At 48.7% G+C, this 15,215-nt stretch overlaps 1 protein-coding gene across 1 annotated transcript; it reads right to left on the bottom strand.

Moving 5' to 3' along the window:
• Positions 1–1,076: 1,076 nt before the first annotated feature.
• tars2 (threonyl-tRNA synthetase 2, mitochondrial) lies at positions 1,077–13,777 on the bottom strand. The gene is made up of 18 exons (XM_061253866.1): positions 13,553–13,777; positions 12,697–12,887; positions 12,099–12,213; positions 11,678–11,799; positions 11,296–11,404; positions 10,768–10,832; positions 9,842–9,920; positions 9,309–9,473; positions 8,800–8,898; positions 8,118–8,284; positions 7,073–7,235; positions 6,648–6,785; positions 5,881–5,958; positions 5,620–5,720; positions 4,730–4,831; positions 4,444–4,516; positions 4,235–4,349; positions 1,077–3,281 (listed from the first exon to the last, which is right to left on the bottom strand). The coding sequence occupies exons 1-18, from the start codon at positions 13,637–13,639 to the stop codon at positions 3,139–3,141; spliced, it is 2,112 nt and encodes a 703-aa protein (XP_061109850.1). The 5' UTR covers positions 13,640–13,777; the 3' UTR covers positions 1,077–3,138.
• Positions 13,778–15,215: the final 1,438 nt, after the last annotated feature.

Raw genomic sequence — 15,215 nt, 5'->3', positions numbered from 1 at the left:
TACTGAAAACACCAGCAGTAGACTGCACAAAAAAGCTTACGTTGGCCAACTTCAACTTCTAATAAGAGTAAAACGGTTACTTTTTATGATATCCCTTCTTTACTCGGTGTATAATGTGCAGATGTGGGCTCTTTACAGACTCTAATCTTCATAGGGCTTTTTACACGTTTAAGTGTGCACCGAAGCGTGTAGGTGCATTAATATTAATTGTGCGTATTCCCGAATGACAGAAAGATGTCCTGCATCGTGTTGTCTGTTCATGGTCCTAAAACCCACTCGAACACGCCCGTTTGATTGTCACTCCACGGGACTTAGTCGTATGTTTTTCGCTTTGTTGTTTATCAGCCTGCTGCCTACACTGCTCTCGTCGTGCCCACTGTAAACATTGACTGAGTGTTCGGTGATTTGCCCTGAAAAAGGTCACCATCTGTCACCCCGCGGATGCTCCCTCTAGCCCTGCTTTTCTGAACCAGAATGTACGTGTATTATTTCGTGCCTTCTCGCCAGCGCGGTGACAATGTACTGGGGCTCGCTGTCAGTGCCAATCGTGGGGCGCACAACTGTACCGTATTAGCGCCTCTTGTCTGCGTAATTTCCCGACAGATTGTAAATCCACTTTGTGCGTTTCCTGCGGCTCAATTTTAAATCATCAACGTTGCCGAAACACTGACGTCTGGTACGTGATCAAAGTGCCTCCAATAGAATTACAATCGCGAGTAAAAGGCAATGAAATGTGGTGCCACAATAGCCATGTGGAAAAAGTAGAAAGAACGCACAACCAAAAAAGAAGCAGATTAGCGGCCCATAAACCAAGCGTGAAAAATGAAAACGGAGAGATGTGCTCAATTTTATTTTTCACGTTCGAGTATTGCCACCCTAACTATGCAAATCAAATGCATCTCCAATAGAGAAACGGTCAAACACCAACATTTCCATATCGCGGTATCAAACCTAAAATCACACAGGGGATTTGCATATTCAAAATTAGTGAATGACGTGTACCATCATCCCACTCGGGATTTTATTTTAACACTGACTTTCAGACAAGATGTGTTAAATATTAACAATAGCCTACCTAATAGAAAGCAAACGTTTATTACACATTATAATCGAATCACCAAACATGAATTTAGGCTACATAAACTAGCTTGTGAACTGCAGTTATTACAGAAAATGGTTACTTACAAAACTCTTATTGTCCAGCTGATTCATGGTCACAAATACAATCGCAACACAATTTTAAAAAGAGTTTCTTTATTTACATGTAAAAGATAAACCGTTATGGAAAAGGAACCGAGCGATCTGGATTCCACATCTGCTCCCCAGGCACCATGGGAAATCTTACACTTGGTCAATATCACCGCTTGTCCAAATATTTGGCCGTAGAACCACGGGGATATTAAGTGGGTTACTCTAAAACCATACGCAAGCAAATTCTCTTCACCCGAGAATAACTTTATAAACGGTGAAGTGGAACTGAAGCACGTCCATTTTATTAGACTATAAAATAGCAACAAAAAAATATGATGCATCAATGTTGAAAGGCCACAGGCAACTTCATTTGAGAAGTTATTTTCCCACAGAATACAACACTGGGAGCGGTGAACTGGCTCACCCCTCATTCATTTGCGAATCGGTCACCGTTTGTACTTTCCAGCAGAAATCAGCGGTAATACTATACAAGTGGCCTGAAACAAAATACCCCCATTCACCGTAAGCCGGACTGAGTGCACATACGATCACTCGCAATTGCATTTACCCGGCCACATACAGTGCATGCGCGCATGTGTGTATATGTATGTGCATGTATACATGTACAGATCTACGTCACCAGGGATTTTGGGCGCTATTAAAATAGCTCACACTGGGCCCCAACACAACAAGAAAATGCTGTTCCAATATTTATTGAGGGCCCCTGAGAATCATCAACGCCCCCACCACCTCCCTAACAGTGCCCCTGTATGTACAGTATGCAGCGTAATGTTTGGGACAGATATTTGTTCCTGATTTGGCTGTACCCCACAATTTTAGATTTGCAATCACAGTGCACATGTACTTAAAAGGGAAGATTCTCAGCTCTTTTATTAAAGGGCATTTTTAGACATTTTGTTTTTACTATGTAGAAAATTTATACATAGGCCGCCACTTTATACATTCAGGGCACTGATGAGCCACAGTAATCACTAAGAACCTGGTAGGCCAAAGAAGACCTCTACAGTTGATGACCGAAGAATTTTCACCACAATGAAGAAAAACGCCCAAACACCAGTCCAACAGATCAGCAGGCGGGCGTGGATGTGTGGGCGAGAGAAACATGAGGCGACACCGCGTAGAGGGACTACATATAAAAAGTGCTGAAATTTCTACACGGTGAAATCAAAATGTATAAAAAAAAAATACCCCTCAATAAAAACTGAGAATCTGCATGTTCAGCACATACCCGTTTGATTACAAATCTGAAACTGTGGAGTAGAGCCCCAAATCGGGAACAAAATATGTCACAAACATTATGGAGTATACTGTATGTATGTGAATGCATTCATGCATGCATCTGCAATTATATGCATGTGTGTGCGTGCGTGCATGCAGTCACGCACATATGTTTGGAGCAATGTTAGTGGTCTGTCCCCATGGTAACGTCCGTAAGTACGTACGTATGTATGTGTCCATGTATGTATGGAACGATGTTGGCGGTCTGTCCCCATGGTAACATGCCTGTAAGTACGTATGCGTGTGTATGTTTGGAGCGACGTTGGCGCTCTGTCCCCATGGTAACACGCCTGTAAGTATGTATGCGTGTGTATGTATGGAACGATGTTGGCGGTCTGTCCCCATGGTAACACGCCTGTAAGTACGTATTCGTGTGTATGTGCATGTGTATGTATGGCGCGATGTTAGCGCTCTGTCCCCATGGTAACACGCCTGTAAGTACGTATGCGTGTGTATGTATGGAGCGACGTTGGCGCTCTGTCCTCATGGTAACACGCCTGTAAGTACGTATGCGTGTGTATGTGCGTGTGTATGTATGGCGCGATGTTAGCGCTCTGTCCCCATGGTAACACGCCTGTAAGTACGTATGCGTGTGTATGTGTATGTATGGAGCCACGTTGGCGCTCTGTCCCCATGGTAAAGCTGCACTCAGAACTCCTCCTGGTTGCTCCTGCTCTCCCGGAGCTCCTTCAGAGACGCCAGCACCTCCCCCAGGTCCCTCCGGCCCAGCTGGGCCCCTCCTCTCGTCCGCACGCTCACTGCCCCGCTCTCTCGCTCCTTCTCTCCCACCACTGGTGACAGACAGAGCGCACACACAGTAATCACCCTGCTGCACTTACGCTGGCACTCTGCATCTCTGCGTGCAATACTTACCAGTGCGTTTCAGGCCATTACAGCATTCTGAATCTGAGAGTGGTGGAGGAGGGTGTGAGAGAGAAAGAGTGGGTAATAGTTTGAGCCCAAGAGTGAGAGAAAAAGAGGGAGAGAAAGAAAGAGTATTAGTGAGTGAGAGAGAGTATTAGTGAGTGAGAGTGAGAAAAAGAGTATTAGTGAGTGAGAAAAAGAGTATTAGTGAGTGAGAGTGAGAGTATTAGTGAGTGAGAGTATTAGTGAGTGAGAGAAAAAAAGTATTAGTGAGTGAGAGTATTAGTGAGTGAGAGTGTTAGTGCGTGAGTGAGAAAAAGAGTATTAGTGAGTGAGAGTATTAGTGCGTGAGTGAGAAAAAGTATTAGTGAGTGAGAGTATTAGTGAGTGAGTGAGAGAAAAAGAGTATTAGTGAGTGAGAGAGAGGCTGCGTGCAAGTGTGAGAGGGTGAGTGGGGGAGCGAGAGAAGGAGTGAGTGAGAAATAGAAAGAGAGCATGAGAGTGAGAGGGAGGGGGAAGAGAGAGCAGAAAGGGCGGTTGGGGAAATGAGGTCAGGACTCCACCGACAGCCGTGTGGCTCAGTGGTGTGGAAATGCTACTCGCTAGCAGAGGTCTGGAGGCATTTCATCAAGACAGGCTACTGCACCTCTGACCAGGACACTTAACCTGGCACACTGTACACTGCGCTGTAAGGGACCGTGGACAAACGTCTCCGCCAAGGCAATAACGGAGAGACTGTCTGCCCCCCTAACAGAGAGACTGCTGCTTTTCCATCCTCCCTTTACCTGGGAATCAGGTGTGAAGGCCAGTAGTTTATTAACCAGGGCCGGATTGGGATCCGAGGGACAGACTTGATGACCCCTGACCTACAGTCACTCACCCAGCATGTAGTTGTACTGGGCCAGCTGTGCGGCGCGTATCTTCTTGTTTAAGGTGGTGCCGGTATCCGCGTCCAAGTCCGCCATGAAGCCCGCCTCCCGGAAGCTCTGTACCACCTTAAACGCAGCAGGACGGTGCAGAGAGAGACACGTTTTTCGGGACGAAAGCTAAGAGCTAACAGACCTGACTACACCACTGACGAGAGCTGACCTGTCGCGCATAGTCCTCAGTGCTGCCCCCTACAGGGATCACCATGAGCTGCGCCGGGGAGAGCCAGAAAGGCCTGAGGAGAGGGGGAGAGGAGTGCAGAAGTCAAAATGGACACAGAAGATTGCAACAAAGTGCAGCAGTAGCTTAATAAGCAATAATGAAGACCTGTGCTAGGAGACACACTAATCTCCATGTCATAAAAATCTAGCTCACTCATGCGTGCAGGCACACGTACACACTAGTACACACACTCGCATGTACGCTCACACACGCAAACAAAACTCACCATTTCCCTCCAAAGTTCTCGGCCAGTATAGCAATCATCCGCTCCAGCGATCCCAGCACAGCTCTGTGGACCATGACTGGTCTGTACATCTCCCCGTCCGCCCTGAGAGGATTACATGCAGGGGCACACTGCTGTTAACCACAGTCAGCCACAGCCGGCCACAGCTAGCCACAGCCAGCCACAGCCAGCCACAGCTAGCCACAGCCAGCCACAGCTAGCCACAGCTAGCCACAGCTAGCCACAGCTAGCCACAGTCAGCCACAGCTAGCCACAGCCAGCCACAGCTAGCCACAGTCAGCCACAGCTAGCCACAGTCAGCCACAGCTAGCCACAGCTAGCCACAGTCAGCCACGGCTAGCCACAGCTAGCCACAGCTAGCCACAGTCAGCCACGTGACTTTACTTAAAGGGGAATTTCCACCACAAAACTAAATTTAGCTCATTTAACAGATCAAGGCATAACTGGTTAATTCTCTCTGTGTGGCTGGCCAAAGCGAAAGCGCACATTTGGGTAGAGGTATGCGTCATAATGACATACACCTGTACCCTTTCTCATTTTTGAAGAACTACAGTGGTAATTTGAGTTGATGGACTGCTTTGAAGAACCATCTTCAAGATTAGCTACTTCGTAAAAGATATGAACAATAATGTCCAACAAGTAGGACGGTTTGTAGAAGCATGTGGAAGCCTATCTGCCCATTGTAGTCTTTAGTAAAGCAGGTTCCCACAGTTTGGGGTTATATCTCTGCACTCACTACAGGTAGAGAGCGGACTGTGAGCTCATTTCAATCAGGACAGTTACTCTTCTGCAAGCATGAATTCATTTTATGGTGCATCCTCCCTTTAATCACAATGACACAACACTCAACATTATCCCCTCCATGGTCTCACCCCACATATTGAAGGTTGAATCTTATTGGCAGCTGGAAATCCAGCTGTATGGTGGCGCACTGGTGCTGTCGGCCAATGGCATCGCGGATCAGTATGTCGATCTGGGCAAGGACACAGGACGGAAATGAGCTCCACGGTCAAACACCCACCCGCCCGAATCTCACATATTCCGTAATAGAGCAGAACCACACATTCACCCACAAGCCTATCAAATGTATCACAGGAAAACCCGCCCAGTCTCGCCACCCGCCCAGTCCTTACCTTGGGCCCATAAAAGGCTCCGTCTCCTGGGTTCAGCTCCCATGGTTCCCCAAACTGCTGCAGGCTCTGCTCCAGCTGCTGCTCAGAAGAGAAAGTGGGGGGTGGGGGTCAGAGAGGGGTGAAAGGTCATCGCCACTCGCCGATAGGTCCTTTACTCACATCTTTCTACACCTCCCTAGCTTTCCCTCAGACTGGTCTACTGTAGGACACAGACACACAAGCACAGAAATAAGGGCTACTATAACGAGAGGCACTGATAAATGGTTGTGGCTACAAGTTGTACTGGCCTTTGTCGACCTCTAGTGGAAAAACATTGTATCTGCAGACAGGCCTTTACCCCACTCTAGTGGTAAAACGGCTTTATTGCAGGAGCCACTCAACGAGTTTGCCAGGCACCAATGTACTTTTAGAGAGAAGAACATCGTGTATAGTTCTAATATAGTGAAAAAATACAGAGGGACAGTGTGTGAGATACACAGAGAGGGGAGGGACAGTGTGTGAGGTACACAGAGAGGGGAGGGGCGGTGTGTGAGGCACACAGAGAGGGGGGTACAGTGTGTGAGGCACACAGAGAGGGGGGTACAGTGTGTGAGGCACACAGGGAGGGGCAGTGGGGTGTGTGAGGTACACAGAGGTGCGGTGGGGTGTGTGAGGCACACAGGGAGGGGCAGTGGGGTGTGTGAGGTACACAGAGGGGCGGAGTGGTGTGTGAGGTACACAGAGGGGCGGTGTGTGAGGTACACAGAGGGGCGGTGTGTGAGGCCCACCTGCTCGGCGCTGTCCCAGAGGCCCTGCTCTCCCAGGCAGGGTGTGGGCCGTGTGGAGAGGAGGCAGCGGAAGGAGAAGCCAAACACCCTGTACACGCTGCGCACAAACTGCAGACACGACGTCATCTCCTCCTCCAGCTGAGAGACAGAGAGAGAGAGAGAGAGAGAGAGAGAGAGAGAGAAAAGGACTGAGTGAGGGAGAGAGTAACAGAAGGGGAGAGAGAGCGGGGGAGGGTGAGAGGGGCCCAGTGTATGGAGCTACAGCAGGGCAGGGGCCCTGCAGACAGCAGAGGGGCCCAGTGTATGCAGGTACAGCAGGGCAGGGGCCCTGCAGACAGCAGAGAGGGGCCCAGCAGGGCAGGGGGGCTGCAGGGGGGTGTATGGGGGTACAGCAGGGCAGGGGGGCTGCAGGGGGGCGTACGGACCTGCTCGGGGGCGCAGAAGATGTGCGCGTCGTCCTGGCAGAAGCGGCGGACGCGGGTCAGGCCCGTGAGCGCCCCCGACAGCTCGTTCCGGTGCAGCGCGCCGAAGTCCGCCCAGCGCAGAGGCAGCTCCCGCCACGAGCGCACGCGCTGCTCGAACATCACGCTGCGGCGGGCGGAGAGAGCCGGAACCGGTCAGCACATACCGCACGCGCAGGCATACTCACTCACTCACTCACTCACTCACTCACTCACGCACTCACGCACTCACGCACTCACGCACTCACGCACTCACTCACTCACTCACTCACTCACTCACTCACTCACTCACTCACGCACTCACACGCTCACTCACTCACTCACTCACTCACTCACTCACTCACTCACTCACTCACTCACTCACTCACTCACTCACTCACTCACTCACGCTCACTCACTCACGCTCACTCACTCACGCTCACTCACTCACTCACTCACTCACTCACGCTCACTCACTCACGCTCACTCACTCACGCTCACTCACTCACTCACGCACACACAGGACACACACACTCACACACTCACACACTCACACACTCACACACTCACACACTCACACACTCACACACTCACACACTCACACACACTCGCACACACTCGCACACACTCGCACACACTCGCACACACTCGCACACACTCGCACACACTCACACACACTCACACACACTCACATACATACAGGACACACGCGCACACACGCACGCACACAGCTGCGTTTACCAGCCCCGCAAACACCCGGGACAGGCTTTACCCGTTTATACACGAACCCATACATATCCCTGAAAAACTTTATTATACAACAGCAAGTTTGAATCTCAAATTGGGATTGGCTGAGATCAATTATGACACAATGAGTCACTTCTAACTTGGCAAAACCGGATCACTAATCTGCATGAATTTTGTATTGAGGGTTAAAGCAAATTATTATTTAAACCAGGTCTGACGCTGATGCTGCTATGCAACAGTCATGTTTAAAGGGAATTACAGTCAACCAATAAAAACAGCGTACCAGTGTGCAGGGCAGTTCATGGGCTTGAGAGCGTATGTGTGGGGATGGCACTGCACCAGGAACATGTTGTCACTGTAGTGCTCCCAGTGGCCAGAACGCTCCCACAATGCAGTGCTGTAGAGGCTGGGGGTCATGACCTCGCTGAAGCCCCGCCTCCTGTATTCACTCTAAACCATGAGGGGGGGGGGTTAAGACCAAAATGATTTAACATTTACATTTCAGAATGTATAGCTATGGCAGTGGAGCTTACAGGCTCCTACATTGGAGTGTTTTTTCCCCAAAACAGTACACCTGCGTGCCTCGTCTTAGCCACCATGAGGTGACAGTACCTTGATGAAGTCGGTGAGCGTGTGTGTTGTAGATGTAAGCGGTGACAGTACCTTGATGAAGTCGGTGAGTGTGTGTGTTGTAGATGTAAGCGGTGACAGTACCTTGATGAAGTCGGTGAGTGTGTTGTAGATGTAAGCGGTGACAGTACCTTAATGAAGTCGGTGAGTGTGTGTGTTGTAGATGTAAGCGGTGACAGTACCTTGATGAAGTCGGTGAGTGTGTGTGTTGTAGATGTAAGTGGTGACAGTACCTTGATGAAGTCGGTGAGTGTGTGGGTTGTAGATGTAAGCGGTGACAGTACTTTGATGAAGTCGGTGAGTGTGTGTGTTGTAGATGTAAGCGGTGACAGTACCTTGATGAAGTCGGTGAGTGTGTTGAAGATGTGTGCTCCTTTGGGCAGGAAGAAGCAGCTGCCGGGGCTGACCTCGTTGAAGAAGAACAGGTCCTGTTGCTGAAATACACCCGTACACGCACTGTAAAACAATACTGTAAAATCACAGTACTTTACTGGCCACTCTGCTGCCAGTAAGTTACAGTTAAATGTACGGTACATTTCTTTACGGCATAGAAAAGCAGGCCAACTTAACATGATTTTACAGATAGTTACTCCCCTATGGTTTGTTAAAAAAAGATTATTCACTGGAAAAAAAATTACATTTTGTAGTAATTTACTGGCAGTAGAGTTTCCAGTAAAGTACTGTAATTGTACATTGTAGTGTAATTCTAGTGGAGCCGAGTGCAACGCTAACGCTACAAGGTTAAAGAGTGTAGCTGAACACGTAAAAGAGTCAGTGTAGCACAGTGCGATGCTAACGTGCAGCTTGCACGAGCGAGCGAGAGAGAGAGCGTGGGCGCTCCCACCTTGCCGATGCGTCTGTGGTCCCTGCGCCGCGCCTCCTCCCGCTCCTTCTCCCACTCCTCCTGCTCCTTCTCTCCCGGGAAGCAGACCGCCAGAGCCCGGCGGACGCCAGACTCGCCCTCCTCCTCCTCCTCCTCCCCCTCCTCCTCAATCTTCACCGCAGAGAACTGAGACCAGCCAGAGAGAACACAACAGGACACTGGCATCAGTCAAATTATCCAACCGAGAATACATCGCAGCAGTGTTTACTGAACTATGGGTGAGGACCCAGAATGAGTCTCGAGTCCACTCGGCTGTCCTAGCAAGTGCCTTTGATGGGCCCCAGAAAGGCATTACATTTCTAATTTGGGTCCCGCTACTAAAAACTATTTCCAATTTAGGTCCTGACATCAAGGTGCATTACAGCAAGAAATAAGTGGTATTGCATAGAGATACTCTTATTGTGGGCACGCCTATTGCTGTCACACAGCTGTAGTGTACAAAGAAAAATAAAATTATCTGATGAGTAAATACGTCGATGGACGTTTCGTCTTACCTTCAGCATCTTGAAGACCCTGAGAAAGCCGGTGTGAGGGACAAGTGGCCCCTTACACACATGCAGGGAATCCCCACACCTGAAACACACACACACAGACACACACACAGACACACACACAGACACACACACAGACACACACACGTGCAATGGGCAGGAGGCAGAAACAGGTGATCCCCACAGAGGGACAACCTTGTCACAGTAAATCTGGTTTGTCGATTATGGCTGGACCACCTCCCACCCCACTGCCCACTTCTCACCCCAACCGATTAAAAATGTGTAGACTACGCATTATGCAAACTAAGCACGGTGATAAATTCTATGGACACTCCGCCAAAATGTAACTACAGAACAGGGTGTGCCCCTCTGTTCTCCAGCAGCTCAGGTTTATTATCTTATACTGTACAGCTGCCAAACATTCAGTTTTTAATTCACATAAAACTAAAATCTGTTACCAGTGAACTTTTACCCTCACTAGATACATTAGCTTTAAAGTGCAAGATAACTGTGATTAGAATGTTCTTAGCGGAACATTCTAATGCCGATGTAACCATCACTACTGGTAACAGAAAGCACAGGAGTTCTAGAACATGAATTTCAAAAAATAATAATAATATTAATTCCAAAAACCTACCTCTTAACATAACATAGCATAAGTTAATGCAGAGAACAGGCCATTCAGCCCAGCGATGCTCACCTTTTCCTACCCCAACCTACTGCTTAGTTTGCCTAAAAGCTAAAGAGAATCGACCACTGTATCAAGCCTGGTCTTGAAAACCCCAGTGTTTCTGCCACCACTACATGTCCTGGCAAGCAAGCTGTGTGATAAAACACTTCCTAATATCTGCACAGAATTTCTCTTCAAAGGGATGAAAGGAGTGTGTGAAATGACGAACGGGCCGATGCGTGGTGGCGAGAGGCACTACCTGTACACAGTGGCAGTGGGTCCAGTCATCTCCTCCTCCAGCAGCCGCAGTCTCAGCTGGTTGTCCTGCGGTGGACGACACGTACAACGCCGTTTACTAACACAAGCTCACCCACCAACCCACGCCAATACCAACACCGCACCCAATCAGCTGCAGACAGCAGCCTGAGCTCATGGTGAGGGCCTTTACGGACTCAAACACCCATCACGATCCCTCTTTTCCAGTGGTGGAAAGTCCAGGGTCAGAAAGTAAAAGTCATGCCATGCGTTTCTTATTCATAAGTTCTACCTTCTGGTTGATGAATTGTGCCAATTGGCAAATCCAGGTGATGAGAATAAAATACTGGAGAGGACTTTTACTTTTGAACCTGGACTTTCAACCCCTGCTCATTTCATAGCTGGCACACAGAGACTGAGACAGGCACACAGAGACTGAGACAGGCAAAGGGAGACTGAGACGGGCACACAGAGACTGAGACGGGCACACAGAGACTGAGACAGACACAGCCCCGTTATTTCACTCCTGTACCTTGAAGAGCTCCTTCAGCTCCTCCATGCTGAGCTCCAGGCTGGAGAAAGGGAGCTTCAGGGAGGCCATCTTCCTGACCTTCTCCTCCACCTCTGCCAGAGAGAGGGAGCTGAGAGAGAGAGAGAGAGACAGAGACAGAGAGACAGAGAGAGAGAGAGAGAGAGAGAGAGAGAGAAAGAGAGAGCGGGGCGAGAAAAAGGGAGAGAAGGGGAGGGGGCGAGAGAGATTATGCCTATAGCTTCTCAGGATTGTAGTGCTCATTTATGCTGTGACCAACAAATAAAAAAAACAGCCGCAAACTAAATCAAAGCAGCATGATTAACAGCATAAATTCCCTGAATCAGGATTCATTTAAAGCGTTAAAGAAACATTGAGGACAGACCTGTTCTCCAGCCGGTAGTCACTATAGAGACCAACCTCCGTACTGCCCCCCCGACCCACCGCGGCCCCAAAATGCATCTCAAGCACCCCTCCCAGTACACAGGCCCCGGACCGCCACACCACCTGAGAGAGAGGGAGAGGGGGGGGGAGGGAGGGAGGGAGAGAGAGAGAGAGGGAGAGGGGGGGGGAGGGAGAGAGAGAGAGAGAGAGAGAGAGAGAGGAGAGGGAGAGGGAGAGGGAGAGGGAGAGGGAGAGGGAGAGGGAGAGGGAGAGGGAGAGGGAGAGAGAGAGAGAGAGAGAGAGAGAGAGAGAGAGAGAGAGAGAGAGAGAGAGAGAGAGAGAGGGACCAATGTTAGAGCTGAACGCAGTTGTCACCCTGCTTTCAAGTGATGTTGGCAGTTTGGCGGTCTGGGTGAGCTCACCTGTCTGGCCTCAGTGCTATCGAACCCCAGCAGGTGCAGGTCACAGTTGGCCTCTAGGGGACGCCCCAGCTCCCAAAGCTCCCCATTCACTGTGCTCACGACCGCGCCTTTAACCCTGTCAGCACACAGTGGAGAAACACAGCACATGAGGATGATAATAACGAAAGTACCTTCATTTCAACCTATTTGCTCATGTACGAATACAGAACAGACAGAGAATATATTAGAGGTGGTATCAAATACACAGCCACAACTTCATACAAGTAAGGGGTCAGACTGCCTCAGTGCTTGGGTGTGGTGAGGTCATGTGTGTGTGTGCGTGTGTGTGTGTAGTGTGTGTGTGTGTGTGTGTGGCATGTGGGTGTGTGTGTGCGTGTGGTATGTGCACATGTGGTGTTCATGTGTGTGGTATGTGTGTGTGTGTGTGTGTGTGTGTGTGTGTGGAATGTGTGGGTGTAGTGTGGGTGTAGTGTGTGTGTGTGTGTGGTATGTGTGTGTAGTGTGTGTGTGTGTGGTATGCGCACATGTGGTATGCATATGCGTGGTATGTGTGTGTGTGTGCGTGTGCGTGCGTGTGTGTGTGTGCAGGCAGCATTACCGTGACTTCTGCGCGATGAGCAGGGGCGTGGTGACGCCCGCCGTCCCCCTCACGGTCCTGCCGTCGGGCAGGCGAACACGCAGCTCCTCCCCCTCGGCCCTCCCGCCCTGCGGCCCTCGCTGCTCCCACAGGGACTCAAACACCCGCAGGCGCTCGGACAGGCACGGAGACAGCTGCTGCTGCAAGGGGACCTGGGGAGAACGAGAACAGAGCAGGGAGGACAGGGACACAAGATGGAGGATGGGACGAGACGTCAGGTGGAAGAATGGAGTACGAAAGGGGCGGGGACGGATAGAAGAAAAACAAGGAATACCAATAAGTTTAGGATTAGGGTGACTGCAGCAGGTCAACCTGATAAACACATTCAACAGCATCACGTCGCTAAAGGTCTTTCAGGTTGAGTTGGGAACTAACTGTACAAAATGTGCAGTCACATATAGCTGACACCGGCATAGTGGTGATGGACCAGGGCTTCTAACCAGAAAGGAGTTTGATTGATTCTCTCTTGGAGTCTAGACCATTACAACCTATATGAACTTCTACAAAACAGAAATAGCCGCACAAACGGTTAATAAGCATACAGCCTATACCCTTGGGAGAAAGACAAAATAAATGCACAGTATCGTAACTTCGCGACAGAGGTAAAAGGTGTTAATCTGCTGATCACTGAAACGCTACAAAAAAAAAAGTAGAGCAGTGTGAAAATCGCGATGTGCGAATGGCATGTCGTGACAGTATGCAAATTATAAAACGAATAGACGTTGAAATATTTGCCACGGATTTTAGCTGTCTTAGCTGGTGTAAAATGTCAATTTAAGTTAAGCAAGCAGGCAAGCGTGAACTAAAATGCACACACCTTACAGTAACGTCTGCAGGAGAAAAGCGATGAACCAGACCGAGCGCGACAGACTGGCAATGCCTTCAGCGCGGTCACTAATAACATGATTCAAGTAACCGCACCAAAACTTTTAAAATGTCACAAGCTAGCAAACTAGCGAGCTACACGAACTTGATCCAACACTCTGCCCTCCTGTACGCCGCCATAGTACCGGAACCACTGCAATAGCAAAGGCCATAGCTGGTTGGCCGAAGGGCGAAACGTAAGAGCGAATCAAGCGTCAGTGTAATCCTATTCTAGAGCAGCCACGCATTGATTGGGCACAGACCATACGTCAGCTACAACGGTCCAATCACGGCTCGGAGCTGTAACGACGGAGAGGAAAAACGTCCAGTTCTGAAACGCAAAAGAAATCTACGCAACGCAATATCCGAAATTGCTGCAGGCGCGAGCCTCGAAGAGTGATAAGCATCACGCTGATGCCATTTTTAAACGGGATAGCATCTGCGCAATTGTAAACAACACTCAGTGACGAGCATTTCATTTCCAGCTTAATCCAATTCACCTTTCGATTCCGAGCTATTCTGTTAAATTCAATAATTTGTTTAGGCTATTTGATAATCCGAATGTTATAATTATCAAATTGGTAGATGCAAGTTGTTAGATTTTATGCACGGTTTCAACTTTCATTGTTATTTACAAAAGATGGATGAGATGGTATTTGCTAAACCACATTTTAAACATGGTTGCTCATACACATTGTTCTTGTGAACCAGCATTATTCGTTTATTTGTATGTTAGAAGACTGGAGTGCCTTGGTTATTTTAACATGACTTGCTACGGGACAAACAGTATGAAACCATCTTAAATACGTTTTGCTAAGCGAAAGTGTCAGCACTTGACCATAAAATGGCGTCGAAGCTGGGTCATTTAAATTCGCAAATAGAAATTATACCCTACGAAATTGTGAAGTCCATCTGCCAATTGGCCATTACTGCAACGTTAAAAATGAATGCAGCAGCAGTGCATTATGTGCAGAAACGACACGCAATTTACAAAAGACAGGGAGAACAGTTATTGCAGCTATTATTGCACGTATTCCCCAAAAATGTGAGTATTTAAAGTGTTATCGCAGGATAATACCAAATAATAGGCCGCTGACATGGGTAATCTTGAGAGTTTTACAATGTGGTGTTTTTGTTTCTTAAAAAGAGAACGCTGAGAATGGGGAAAATACGACGCCAGACGGCCTGTTGCGTTTGGTTATTACGGAATATAATTTGGGTGAAATTGTGACCGTCAAAAAATGACAAGTGAAATGCGAACGGTCATTACTTAGTACAGTAGCAAAACAAACCACTAGAGGACGCACATAAACAGTAAGTCGGTGGGCTCGCGCACGACTCAGGCCCGTAGCAGCACACGTTTAAAATGGCTTCTCCTGAATATTCATAGGCTATTTTCATGCCAACGTATTCAGACACGCGCTGTGAAGACCACGCGAAACTCACTCGCACGCAAGAGCACACACACAATGTATGCCATCCACTAGTCTTAAACTGAACTAGACGTCAATCAAATGGTATTTAGAGACTATATCTGGTACGTAGCGAGCATAGACTGAAACAGGTGGATGAACTGCATGATTGTAAACATGCCTTCATTTGAGCAAGTACGGAGT

The sequence above is a fragment of the Conger conger genome, chromosome 9 (genome assembly GCF_963514075.1).
Source record: "Conger conger chromosome 9, fConCon1.1, whole genome shotgun sequence".
NCBI lineage: Eukaryota > Metazoa > Chordata > Actinopteri > Anguilliformes > Congridae > Conger > Conger conger.
This window is presented reverse-complemented; position numbering and strand designations above follow the sequence as displayed.